Consider the following 14,506-nt stretch of genomic DNA (forward strand, 5'->3'; position numbering starts at 1 on the left):
CGATGGGGCAGAGGAAATGCTTCTCGCTTTTAAAAATGGTAGCAGCACGAGGAAGGCCTCAGCCATGGTTTTCTATGTGATGACCTCTGGACGTCTTGGAGAAATGCCAAAACTTACTGCAAACACTTGCTTATCATGACCAGAGCCTTTGGCCATTGCTCCAAAGTGAAAACATTTGCCTTGAATTTGACACGAAGTCCACATGTCCTCACAGCATCCAAGGCTCAAACCGTCCCAGTATTGGTACTGACAAGTATTCAAAAGTAGCAGATGAAAAGACAGAAAGCCCTCAGACTCATCCTCGAAGAGGATCCTCTCTTTAGTCTATTTGACAAGGTACTCCATGAGAATCCAAGTTATGATAAGCAAACAGAAACTGCTTGTAACAGCATAAGCAAAACAATTGGATAAAAGGGAGCCTTTCTGATGTCTCAATTTCAATTTCAAGAAATTTATGCTGCCAGAAGCCACAAGCTTGCATCCAATAGAATTCAGATCTCACTATTTTTATTAGATTGACCACACATGAACACCAAACAGTAAAGAAAGAAAAGCATCAAACTCTGAAGCTGCAAATGGAGTTAAAGAAATCTTACAGGTGATGGATAGATCAGCAAATCGATCAGACACTAAGAGGTGCTTAGTCCCAAAAAGAACTTCTAAGAAAGACGCTATTTAACAGAACTAGCATTACAATCAACACAATACAGCATCTCAAATCATTCACTAAAAGTCCTTCCATGCCAAACCCCGTTTAAGGTATTGCCAAGATAACCAATAATGTTCCTTGAAGATACAAGGTGCCTAAATAACCCAGATTATAAACAAATTTGGGGCAATGCACTGGAGGCAAAATAATTCCTACGACATGTCAGTCCAAAACACCACCACTCTCATTGGCAGGCAGAAAAGACTCTCAGGAGTTGGGATAAATATATTACCAAATCTAAAGTAGCTCTAAGTATAATCTATATAAAATTTATGCAAAGGAAAATTAGATTTTTGATAGCACTGATCTCTCTGCTTATCTCCTTTTTTTATTCTGAAAAGAATTCATTTTCTAATAGCAGCCAATTATCAAATATCACACTCACAGAGTACATTGAAGCTCTAATTGCACATTTAATTTATTAGTCATACGCTGGTGCTCAAGCACATGCATGAAGCCATGATGATACTAATCCCTTAAAAATGGAGGTTAAACTCATCATTATCACATGTAAATTTTACATTAGCTCAAAATACCTAAAAACTAGGCAAATTAGACATTCCATTCACATGGTTGCCTAGCAACAGGCCTGAATAAAATGACCAAAGAAAAAGCATTCCTTTTCATCTATTCATCAAGTTCCAAGCTTCTTGTGTGGTAATTGTTGCATGTCTGGCACCCTATTGATGAAAGCTGCAGCACTTGATGCATGTTGTGCCGATTTGCTTTACATAAACAAAGGTATCTAGCAAATCCTTTTCCGCCCAAAGTTTGCAAATCAATCCGCAATTAGTTTTGCCTCTGCAATGATTTGTCTACTCCAGTGGGGTGAACCATAGTTGCTAACTGAAGTATAAGTTCATAATGTATCTTGTGGGGTTGAAACCACTTAGAATCACTACAAGGACCAATAACAAGCATTAAAAAAAGAAAAACAAATGAAGTCCATTCTTAGGGCTCTAAGCTTAATTGAGATGTGGTATAAGATTATGTACTTACTAAGAGGGGATAGGATGATGACAAGACCAATTGGATACAAAAAGAAAGTAGTTTTGTCCAAGAACGGCAGGACTGCATCAGTAAATCCAATATAGAACATGTAAGATATTTCATCATTTAAAAGAAGAAGAAGAAGAAGAAGAAGATCAATATGACATACTAATACACAGCAGAATAAAATTTCCATACCATCATATCCTAGGAAATTCAGATAGTGATAGTATGACATAGCCACCATGAAAAGCAGATTTGATAGCAGAACTGGAAAGAAACCATGTGCAACCAAGATAGGTGACACAAAGTACTGAATTACTGAAGCAGATAAGAAGTTGTCAGTGAAAACACAACCATGATGTGATAAACACTAACAGTAATAATAACAAAGATTCAATTAAAAAAAAATTAGGGTAGTTACCATAAAGCATAATGAACGTGGGAAAGAAAGAGTTGCAGTGAACATCAAAAGCATACAGCCTGAAAATAGCACACAACATTAGTAAATCAATCATTGTAGTTTCATTAAAACAACAGTTGCAATGGTGCTAATCCCATTATAGAGTGGAAAAGAAAACTGAAGAGAGACTGGTGATTAGGTGTAAAAAAAAAAAAAGAAAAACCAAAGTACAGAAAACTGGGAAAAAAACAAATTAAAATCTTGGTGGTTCAGCCTGGTAAAGCTTCATCCAAACAGGTTATGTTTTGCCATGCAGACATAAAAACACCAGGTATGGAAGATTTTGTAAGTAGAAATTGAAAATAAATAATTTTCACATTTTATAGAGAATGAGAATATCAAAAAATATTTTTAAAAATCAAGATATCTAAATTAGTAATCAGATATCATAAATGTGTTCATGAGAAGTCTTACCATCCACGGATGTCCAGAAGCCTGAGACATGGCTGTTTCTTTCAAAAGTATAGCATAGGGCGACATGTAACTTAGATTCCAGTTCCCATAATAATTACTCTTAGGAACTTCAACAACATTTCCATAATCGTTCTATGAGGATCTGGCTTTATCAATCATATCCTGTTCCTTATTTATATCTTAGGTCGTATCATCCAAAACACCAACATACTTAACACCACTTGATACAGCTCTTATAGTTTCTCTCCTTTACATCCTTTTACTTACATTAAATCCTCCTTTCAGGGTCATTTGTGGCATCAGGTCCACCTAGTAACCATCTCAAATAATCTTGAATAGGCTGAGATGCAAAGTGAGAAATTAATGTTTTCAAAAGCTAGTGTATGCCTCTAGTTGTATAGCATATATGCATGAAGATCCTGCTCATAAAAAGCTATACATTGTTCCAGATTCTGCCTCAAATATCAACTCTTGGTAGTCAGATATCTCACATGGTGTACTCATAAAGTTTGAGAATTTTCGAAGCCAATATATCAACAAGTTGCTTTTCATGTCTATATTACCTAAGTTGACATTAAATTTCATAAATAATATCATGGAAAAATAGGCCACATAATTATTCTCTCTTCTTTGGTTATGTGAATGGTAGAGTCCAATGTGAATGCCCAAAGTTAGGTGGTGCAATATAAGGTGCAAGACATGGACCCCCTACAATACAACCAACCAGACTGAAACAGGCTGAGAGGAGAGGCATTTGGACTTTCAATAAGGGGAGAGTTCGAGCCATTAGGTAAACAGCACATAGTTCATGAATTTCGCTTTTACACTAAAAAAATATTCAAAAAATCTCAAGTTATAGGCTCAAGACATATGACTGTAATTACATCTGAAACTAGGAAAACAATCCTAGACTAAAATTTTTATCATAGTCTCATCAAATCCTTAACTACTAACCAAGCATATATTAAATCAATTTGTTAAGTGACTTGTGAGGTCCATATAGCACTACCCGTATCCTTTACAAAATTGTGATTAGCTTTCACTGATTGCTCACTAACATGAAATGAGATCTTGCAACATTAAAGTCATGCAAGCAAACTCAGTTTATCCTTCCCAATCCCTAGACCACACCCCCCACCTCCCAAAAAAAAGTCTTCATTAATAATAAATCAAACACCAGTTGACAGGAAGGATCTGTCAAAAATTTAATGTGATCAGATTCAGAACAATAGTGTTTGATCTTATGCATCACCGAAGAAGGCTACCAATAACGCTGATACTCTTATGCATTTGCATAAAGGGATCTAAATATTTGATAAGCAGTCGGTGATAACATATACCAATTACCAAGTGCATGCCTATAGGTCATATGCATAACTTCCTTGTTGCAAGTGATGAAGGATAGTCATGACTCATGATCTTTATGTTGGAGAAAGAAAACAAAGGATTTCAATGTGAAGAAGATGTAAATAAGAAATCAAGCCATGTGGAGATTTAAGACATGTCAACTAGTATACTTGCTGATAGATTAAATTCCATGAAGTACTACCATTCAACACGTTGCTCGACCACATGGCTGTTTGGAGCCTCCTCGCGCAGATAAGCATTTGTCAGAAACCTGTATTGAAACCACTAACCTTAAAGCAATTGTTTCTTTAGATCTATTTGAAAAGCAATTTAGATAATGGCACATGAAACCTAAACAAATGGGTGATATCTCTTCAATAATTATAGGCAAATACAAAACTTACAGCATGTGATTAAAAGAATTATAAATATTAAAAAGAACCACTACAAAAGTACAACTCCAATTTGATCAATCATATGTCTATACTGAGAGTGAGGCCATCAGTACTTCGAACAACTCGGTCCAAAGCTTCTTCCCATCACAAGTCCTTACAACAATATAATTGTTATCAATTGTCTAAACTCTCTTTGACCGTTTCTAAGCCTGACATTGCCAATAAAATTTGTGAAGCAAGATGCTTTCTTAGTGCTGCTCAGTCATTTTACTCTGCACTTGCGCATCTAATTTGTATATTAGCCTATGTATTCATAAAAAGCATAACTCATTTCCTTTTCTTTGACACCTACTTGTAGGATCTTTAAAGGGATAAATTAGTGATTTCACTAATTACCATCTGCTCAAGTCCACGCTTCCTCAAGTCAGTGACTCCATTATGGAAAAGAAAGAAGCAGGTGCATTTTTACAAACTCCAAGGCGAAGGCTTAGCATCATTGTTGCCTCATAAGTTGCAAAAATGGTCTTGCTTTGTCACTGATGTCCAACATAGGTATTGATTTTCTTGATCTCACTCTGTAACTCTGTTTCATTGTAACAAGACAATTGTGTTTTTTTAAGGAAGACGATGGTCCAGTTTTTTCTCAACAAACACATAATAACGATAACCATCACTCAATTCACCATTTCCATACTCAAATTCCCATTTCTTGATCTGGTCTAATGAATATTTTGTACCTTCCAGACAAATAGTCATACCATCATGCACTTTCAGTATTCACTGGGGGGAACCTGGCCTATCATTTATTGAGAGTTTTCCTATTTTTTCTTTCCCGAGGGATATGTATGAGTAACAGATTGTCTAAACAGTTCATTGTTTAAACTCTTGGAACACATTAAAGACACATAATATACAAGAGCGATGACTTTTATGTTGGTACAAGGGCATAATAAGCCTTCATCATACCCAAATAGCCTATACAGTTCATCGTTTAAATTCTTTGAGCACATCGAAGACACATAATATACAAGAGCGATGACTTTTACGTCACAATATCAGGCCCCATACCTGTACCTTGTCATTAAGGTACACCCCCATCCCAACACATTGCGAATGGTTTGGAATCAGCATAGCACCCTGTATTATGTGTTCATACAAGTGCATAATAAGCCTTCATCATATCCATATCATACCAGATCAGCACTTAAGCCTCTCTTGAAAGATGAGTAATCGCCGTTTTAGTGCTATGGCTTTTTATGATTGTTTCATTAGAACACTACCTCCATTAGATGATTCATTGTATTTATGTAGCATTCCAACATAAGTTCCTCGATTTACTTAAAATTATACTGATGCATAAAATATCATTAATCTTCATGCTCCTTTCTCATCCCCATTCCCACTTCATACATTTCCCCATCTTCTAATTGTGATTAAAAAAGGATGTCCACAGCGTCATGTTAGATTTGAAAATTCAACATCTAATTTCTTGAATATCTAGCTTCAACATAACTCGAACATATTTAACATCACATATCCAGTCTCCGTTATAAGTATAACTTACAACTAGGGGGCTCTATACAAGCCACCAACATAAGCTTATAGTTATTTGAATATTCTAATTTCTTCATCTGTCCAAAAGGAGAGGATGATATAAAAAGGGTTAAATGACTTGACTTCTGTACAGTTGAATTTCCCAAATTATAATGTGCAGTCAAGAAACCAGAGCAGTTTTTAATCTGGTCATGAGAGAAAGCTGTTGCTTATGCACAAGTTTGACAGTAGAAGCAAGCAATACATCGCTGAAGCTGAGAAGGACAAAATGGATTTGGTAGTATGCAATTGTAATTGAGCTTGCCACAAACAAGGTATCAGGACCAGGAAAAAGATCCACACAGGTTCTGGATGCAAGGAAAATAAGAGGCAGCATGAGAAGATGAGGTGCTCTCTTAAAAGCAAATTTCACTAATTCATGAAGTCAAAGTCACTCGCTTACCACATTTTGCATCATTCCCCGTCCCATTTTGCTTAGAGCAACTTAAAATTTATAATTCACTCACTCCAATTCTAACTCTTCCTGAGACTTCTAAGGATATATAGAGGAACAATGGTAAAATGTGATGAAGATGTTAAAAATGCTCAATAGATTGCAAAACGGAAGCTCAATTTTGTCATAGTCATATTCTCTAATACCATAATCTGAAAGGCTTCATGCAAGGTTCACCATGTCCTAGCAAGTACCATATGCATAGCGTACACACATCTGCTAGTACAACTCCCATGCAGACACAGGATCAAGAGATCCTTTACTCATGCCCAGATATGATGCTGCCCAGACCGTGGTACAAGTAGTAACAACACAACCGGGCAGAACCAGTCTGTTCTACCTAGCACAGACTGGTTTGGCCCTTGCACCGTACCAATCCTCAATACTGTATCTACATGTTTCCAGTATGCTACGTTATGCCCGACACTGGGCGATACAGGTTAGTAAGGTGAACCTCGGCTTCACATGACATATGCAACCATCCATTGCAAATAGACAAACTCCATCCCTATCCATCTGTCTACTCGAGCTACAAAGAACTTTTTGTCCGTCAGATGGATAAATCACTTAGTACAGAATACAGATTGCAATCTCTTTTTCATTGAAGAGAAATAAGAGGATAATATTAAGAAAACAAAAAGAAATTCATAAATTAATTAACACTGATCTTAAAGAAGTATTGAGTGAGATGGATTGCAATCGTCCTCTTCCTTTAATAAGCATTATACAAGCCAGGCATGGCTACATTATAATTAGCAGTGTCTGTGTGCTGTCAGCAATCTTGCACAGCAATCTTCACTTTCACTAACGAAAAATTGGATTGTTTCTCAAGTATGCTATTAGTTTTTATATCTTGCAACCTTTTACAAATGCATAAAACAGAACAATGTCGTAAAGATAATAGTGAAATTATAGGGAAAAAAAAACACCACTAATTACTAGAAGCTTGTTTCATGCATAAAGCTCTCCAGATCTAAATCTTACCAACAGCATGTGGCCAAAATTATTCCAGCTATCAAGAAATGAAAAATAACAACTGAAACAACTGTGGAAACAGCATGTGCCAAACTTTCACCATACCTAGAACATGGAAAAAGATATCAATACCCACAAGTATATAACAAAATAAGAAAGCATGTACTCTATAAAGGAGGGGGGGGGATAGTTTCATTGTGAAAACTTAAAAGATTATAAAACAGAAGCTGGAAGAATTAGAGAGAATTGCTAATCCTGTCATCCAGAACAAATAATGTACCAATTGCAGAACCAGCAGGCAATGAAGAGAAACTTACGCAGCACAATAAGCTGAAGTGGCAACTACCAAAAACAGACAGAGAATAACAACAAAACCAGGATCATCCCGTGCCCACTGGTTCTTTGTTTCTGGGAAAAGAGGAGGTGTGTTTATAAATGCTAACTGCCATTTTTATACAATAAACAAAAGAAAAAGACAATTAAACACATCATGATATAAATTCAAAATGGTTCCTCAGGAAATTGAGTGTGAAACTTATATAGAACAATGCTCTGGAAGGTACAAAAGAATACCAATTTATAAAGAAAATGCTATAAATTATTCCATGAAAGATATTAATCCAGAAGTTATTGATCCATTAACTATTGCCACTGAGTATCTGTCTACTGTATACAATCTTTGAAAACATATCTTCTAGGAAAAGGAATTGAAAAGATATAGAATCCTAGACTTCTGAATAGTCTTTATATATCTTCTAGTGTTAATGCTAATTATTGTCATAAAGTGGTTGTAACTTGATCAATATCTCCATCATAATATATTAAATAATAATCTCACATTATACACTTAAAAACAGTTCAGATATAGTTGGTACTATTTCTGTATGATTGAACAAAAAAAAAGGCACACACAGAAACTGAGGAGCTTAACTATAACCATAACCATCAAGCATTAACCCAACCATTTGTGGTTGACTTTATGGATCCCTATTCACCAAATATATACATCTTGCATAATGTTCCTTAATTTCCATGATAATTTAGTTCAGTTACTAGCCTTGCCATGTAAAATTCTTGTAGTTGCCGATCTCCCTGAATTCTGTTAATATCACACAGAAAAGTTAAGGCCATGCCGGGATCCAAGATCACTTCAATGCACCAAGTTATTCGTGAATAAATCTTAAAAATCAACAATATCTGAAAAATCCCCATTAGATCCAAACTACTGAAGAAAAAAAAAATGGATTGAGAATTATTCTGCTTTCTCAGCATGCTAAGTTGCAAACAATCAACAAGCAGTATCATATTTCTCACTTCTGAGAGTTCAAGGAGTCATTGAAAAAATGAACAGTTTGAAATGAAAAAAGAAAGCCCTATAAAAGTCTTTAATCTCATAAAGTATACATGTCTTATTAGTGAAGGATGTTTGGTACTTCGGAGACTTTCCCATAGTACATGCTGTAATTTTCTATGCAATATTTTGCAGAGAGCTGCTTGTCATATCTAGATTAAGGCAGCAACAAAATATATCGGTTCAAGATAACAAAAAAAAAATAGTTTTTCTTCCTCAATTGTATGAAGGATATGATAACTTGCTTGAAAAGAGTCCATTGAGTATTTCCTAGGGAAACAATTATAATATCTTATCTCTAAAGTTCTTTTAACAAGATTTAGAAGTGTCCTACTAGATATGCCTTCATAGACAATGATTCTATGAAAGAGCAGGGAAGTGCCAGAATGCATAATAGACTTGTCAAAGGCTTTACTTATATAGCAACCAAGAAGGTTTTAATCCATTTAGTAATTTAGGAGTGAAAAAGTTTCCTTCTTGCTGACCATGCACATGTGACATCAAAAACCAATAACATTGTAGTCTATCATGTTCATGGATGTCAACATATCTTTGCTCTTTTGAATTGTTAAACTATGATACCTGGAAGGTACCGAAATCTTAGTCCTATCATTCTCTTCTGCACAAAAGAGTGCAACTATTTCTTTTTACATAGTCTTTCCAAGAAAAAGGAAAGAAAAAAGTTCAACCTAATCGAGATGCATGCAAACACACCTTTGAATATAAGATACACATAGATGTAAATTATTATGTCAAAAAGTATGGAAGGATACGTAACAGGAAGATATCACCAATAACTACTAGCCAACAAAACTATCAAAGCTTTAAAAAATAAAAAATAAAACAAAAAGCCACTAACATAAAGAACGGTGAATGTTAAGTCAGATGACTTACGTTTATGATATTTGGTGTGCTGGTAGCTGTCTTCCATCATTCAGTTCCACATGAAGATACCCAGAAATAAATAGAATAAGATATTGCAATAATGATGCAGTGAATGCTAAAAAAATAGAAAATGTAACAATAATAAGGGCCAAAACTTGGAACGTTACATTGTTACTCGATTGATCATTTTCTCAAAAAGTGCATAGTTTTACTTGTTCACCAGATTTTAAATCCTCTATTAATTAAGGAGATAGTATGGCTAGCTGTCAACAGTATAGCTACCCTTGCAAGAAAACAAAAAAGTTAAATAATGATAAACAATTAACCTAATTCTTCTGAAAGACCTTGGTTTTGCATAAAGACAAGTAGCAAGATAATATCACAAAGCTGACAGCATTATCACTCATTATTTCAATTTTGTTCCTCACACTTTCCACCTAAACTTTGTTAATATCCCTCCACTCTGACTGTGATGTAAGAGATGGTTACTTCTCAGAACTCTTTCACATGAAGCTATACATGGCAACAGGCATCTCCAGAAATGTTCTCCATATATGTCAGAAGCTAGCAATGCAAATTAATATGGTAAGTATATTCTTGCGAACTACATGAGGAAGATATTTGCTGGACGTACAGTTAGGGAATGTTGCTTTATAATAATAGGATAAAAATTCATCTACATTACTATAGCAAATATCTGTTTGAAGTATGATCATCTGCTTGAAAACTGAACTAAGACATACCTAAAACATAATGTATTCAGTAACCAAAGTAAAATAAATGCATAAAAAAGATACATACACAACTTTTGGTGAAGTGCAAAGATGAAGCATTTGCCAGAATGTATACTCGATATCCATTTGTTGCCACTACAATAAGCCAAACAATGAACCACACAAGTCAGTGGAAATCTAATATAAATAATTAATTAGTGTCAAAAGTAAACACAGAAATAATTTGAAATCAGATCCATGCATCTGCATTATCTTGCTCAGAAGGATCTCTTGAATACCATGATTCAAACAGCAATGTGCTAAGAAATATCCATGTGCTTACAGTATAATAATGGACCACATGAGTCAGTGGAAATCGAATATAAATATAAATAATTAATTAGTGTCAAAAGTAAACACGGAACTAATTTGAAATCAGATCCATATGTCTGCATTATCTGGCTCAGAAGGATCTCTAGAATACTATGATTCAAGCAGCAAAGTGAAAAGAAAATATTATTAATAGAATGATCCAGATTGACAGTCACGCAGACAAATATAAGACATAGAAAAACATAAATACTAAGATTAGCAGCAAAAGGAAGTCATTCATATCTGCACATCTTGTGATAGTTAATTAGGCAACTTGGACATGACTTTAGCATCAACTACAAGATACAAGCAATTAAAATGATTCTGTAGGATCTAATTTTCATATGTATAACTTAGCATAGCAGAATTTCTAAAAATAAAATATTTTATGTTTTAGCATAGTATTTGTGATAGATGTTTAAACTTGCACAACCATGACATGTTAAAGTGCACTGCCACATTACATGTATAATCATAACCATGACCGTCTAATCTCTTCCCAACTATTTAGGATTTGTTTTATAGATCCTCATCTGCCAAAAATTCCTATTTAGGCTCACCTCTGACATTATTATAAATTTCTCTATATCCTTTCTCACAATCTCCATCTATGTCACCTTAGGTCTTCCCCTTCTTTCTCTTATCACCTTCCACACAAATAAAAATAACATTCCTTACTATAACATCCTCGAATCTTCATTACACATGCGCATACCATCTCAATCAATTTTCCATTACTTAGTCCTTAATTTGTGCAACTCCTACAGCTCCTCTAATATATTCATACCTTATTTTATCTTTTCTAGTTTTACCACAAATCCATCTTAACATTCTCATTTCTCTACACTCAACTTATTTTCATGTACTTTTTCTATTGCCTAGCATTCTGAGCCATACAATATGGTAGGCCATATTATTAGTCTAAAAAATTTTCCTTCAAATCTCCAAGAAATACACCTATCACATAATATTCTACATGCACCTCTCCGCTTCACCCAACTATCTATAGTTCTATTACATATATCTTCATCTATCTCTCTATTATTTTGTATAATAAATCTTAAGTAACGAAAATGGTCACTTTGTTCTACTAATCTTTAGTCCTAAAATTTTCCTTCATAAGTCCACTTTAGTATTTAGTCTAGTTCTCTTTTCATCAACGAATAATATATTGTTTGCAAATAGCATATATCATGTCACACCTTCCTAGATATTGGCAATAAGTTACCCATTATAAGTACAAAAAGATATAGCCTTCGTGCTGATCCTTGATGCAAGTTTATAGTAATTGGCGCCACACTTATTGTATCCCATGACATTTATATGAACCTTGTATAACCCTTGTTGTACCACATGATGTTTGCAAATCATGAATAAATAGAATTAGTTAAAACATTATCGAATCTTATATGTGAGTTTGCTGACACGCATATATTTCTTATGTTATTTTAGTTTAAAAATTAATATTTATCATTTGTTTGATAAATGTACTGATCCTTGATGAAGTTTTATATATTGATTTGTAGGTGTCCGAATACCTCCATATAGAAGTTATACCATGACATCAAGATGATCATCCAATTTTATAGGTAATTTTCATATGCGCCAAAGGTGAAAGAGCTCATGCTGGTCGACAAAATGGAGGTTAATAACCACTGCAAGAAATTCTACCCAGAAAACAGGCAAAAGCTATCTTTAAGTGCTTGGAACTTTAAACACTCCACACTCCAAAGAAGTTAGCACAAGAATGCTTCTATACGATGTATGAAGAAGATATGCATACATACATACAGAATATGAATATAGGCATAGGTTTATATAGATATCAGACAAAATACTAGCTTGAGTAGCTAATGGTATTTTTATCTTTAAAAACATGCATGCATGTTCTAATGCATCGCAGAAGACAAAAAAAGTTGTGACATTTCACTTCAAATGTCCAGATACCCAATATCATTCCTATGTGGCACTTGTATTTGTTGAGCATACACAAGTATTTAATAATGATTTGTGGCAAAAAGTGTAGGTTAGAATTTCAAATGCGCAATAGTTGTTATCTGGGTATTAAAAAGGGGAAAAAGGGTAAAACCCAAATGTTTTGTTTTGTCAATGGTCGCTAATTATAGAATAAGGATCGTATTGTCAAGCCAGGACCAATCTATGACTTTGAAACTGTTAAGCAACATGGTTTAGAAGATTTACAAAGTTTCAGCTTACATTGTGAACTCCATGAGACACCTACATATATGATGAACTCATAAGTCGACAACGTCAAATCATCTTTTATACTAAGCTGGGGGCCCAAAAAAAAAAAAACACTAGAAGTTCAGCTCATAGCAACATTTCAACACTTTTGCGAAGCCAAAGTGAAATGCTATACGGACACCAATCAATAATTCACTCCGGCGCAAAAGTCAAACTTCTATATGGTCGGTCAAAACAGGTACACAAGGTGCGTCTCAAAAAATCACGAAGTTATAATCCTAGACAGACACAACCAAGTATTGCTGCCAAGACAGGCAGATCTGAACTCCTCTATGAATTCCAGCATTTTCTTTCCAATTTTAGCTTGGAAATTCGAATGTGTCCCACAGGGTTCCATCATTAATGAACAAGCAGCCCAAAATTGATAACAAGAAAACAAGACATTTAGGAATTTAAGATCAGAAACAACTCGATTACAAAGCATCAGATCCAGATCCGATTCAACAGCAGACTACAAAACCGAATGGTAATGAAAATTCTAATAACTTCCATCTACGAACGGATGGAGATCAACAGCATAAGATCTTATAGCATCAGGAGGGGCAAGAAAGGGAGAGAAAACCTTGACGATTCGGCGGAGATACTGGGGGAACATGGGAGAGGGGCGCACGGCGGTGGGCGTGCGCCCTTTGGAGACGGTCGGCAGCATGAGGCGCTCTTTCCCTTCTTCCTCAATCCAATCGAGATCCGCCTTCTCTCTCTCTCTCCCCCCTCCGCTCCAGATCCGATCGGTTTGATTCAAACTCGGCGGCGAGATCTCTAAAAACAAAGCGTTACAGGGGAAGGAAGAGAGACCGCACACCAAATCGAACCGAGGTTTTTTTTTTTTCCAGTATTCTCTTCCGGTGTCTTGCCCTTTTCTCCTTTTCTTTATTCGGTCACCGTAAAATAGGTTTTTCCAGGTCCCGTGCCCAGCGGAGCGTTCGCTTCTGCTGTCGCACCATATGCGATACGCGATGGCTTTTAAGTTCGTGCGTGCCCTGATCCATTTAGGACCCGGACCCCAAAAGAATCAGAAATTATGGAGAAAACTAGAGCTTGAGCCAGCCTAAGTCCATAAATTGGACCATGATTCTAAATTATACATCTGAAAAAACATTACTGGATTTGCCTAGTTCATGCACAACTCGGCATCAAATTGTTCCATGTATCTGGACATCAAATAAATTTTGCATTGGTGCATAATTAAATATGAAACCATTAAAGCATTCAAAGTAGATGTTCTGAATTTTCATGATCATCATCCAATATTTAATGGAATTACATTTTGTTTATCCCACTATAGAAGCCTCATAACTATTTGTTCACGAACTATCTATAAGGGATAATGATAGATATGGATAGCAGCAAGTTTGAAATAATACTGCTTCATTTAATTTAGACAATTTTATATATGCACATTAACGATATGGTAAATTTTAAGGATAGAAGTAACTACTTCATACAATATTTCCTCAAATCATTGTCTTCAAATCATATTTTTTTGATCAATCATTTCTCAATCTACTTCTTCGAGAGCAAGTCCAATAATCAAATGATATTAAATTATCCATAAACAACCTCATCCCTGTAATGTCACA

The 14,506-nt window shown here is 35.1% G+C and overlaps 1 protein-coding gene across 3 annotated transcripts; it reads right to left on the reverse strand.

The window, feature by feature from the left end:
• Nucleotides 1-1,157: 1,157 nt before the first annotated feature.
• On the reverse strand, nucleotides 1,158-13,804 carry LOC105050169 (uncharacterized). Of its 3 annotated transcripts, XM_010930084.4 has the most exons (10): nucleotides 13,489-13,800; nucleotides 10,378-10,445; nucleotides 9,586-9,611; nucleotides 7,658-7,748; nucleotides 7,350-7,445; nucleotides 4,126-4,194; nucleotides 2,124-2,182; nucleotides 1,898-2,020; nucleotides 1,709-1,780; nucleotides 1,158-1,607 (listed from the first exon to the last, which is right to left on the reverse strand). In XM_010930084.4, exons 1-10 carry the CDS (start codon nucleotides 13,573-13,575, stop codon nucleotides 1,552-1,554), a joined length of 747 nt encoding a protein of 248 aa, XP_010928386.1. In that variant the 5' UTR covers nucleotides 13,576-13,800; the 3' UTR covers nucleotides 1,158-1,551. The 3 variants fall into 3 exon arrangements, with proteins under 3 accessions (XP_010928386.1, XP_029121963.1, XP_010928388.1); XM_029266130.2 differs by lacking the exon at nucleotides 4,126-4,194 and having other exon boundaries at nucleotides 13,489-13,804; XM_010930086.4 differs by lacking the exon at nucleotides 7,350-7,445 and having other exon boundaries at nucleotides 13,489-13,803.
• Nucleotides 13,805-14,506: the final 702 nt, after the last annotated feature.

This window comes from Elaeis guineensis, chromosome 8, assembly GCF_000442705.2.
Source record: "Elaeis guineensis isolate ETL-2024a chromosome 8, EG11, whole genome shotgun sequence".
Classification (NCBI taxonomy): Eukaryota; Viridiplantae; Streptophyta; class Magnoliopsida; order Arecales; family Arecaceae; genus Elaeis; species Elaeis guineensis.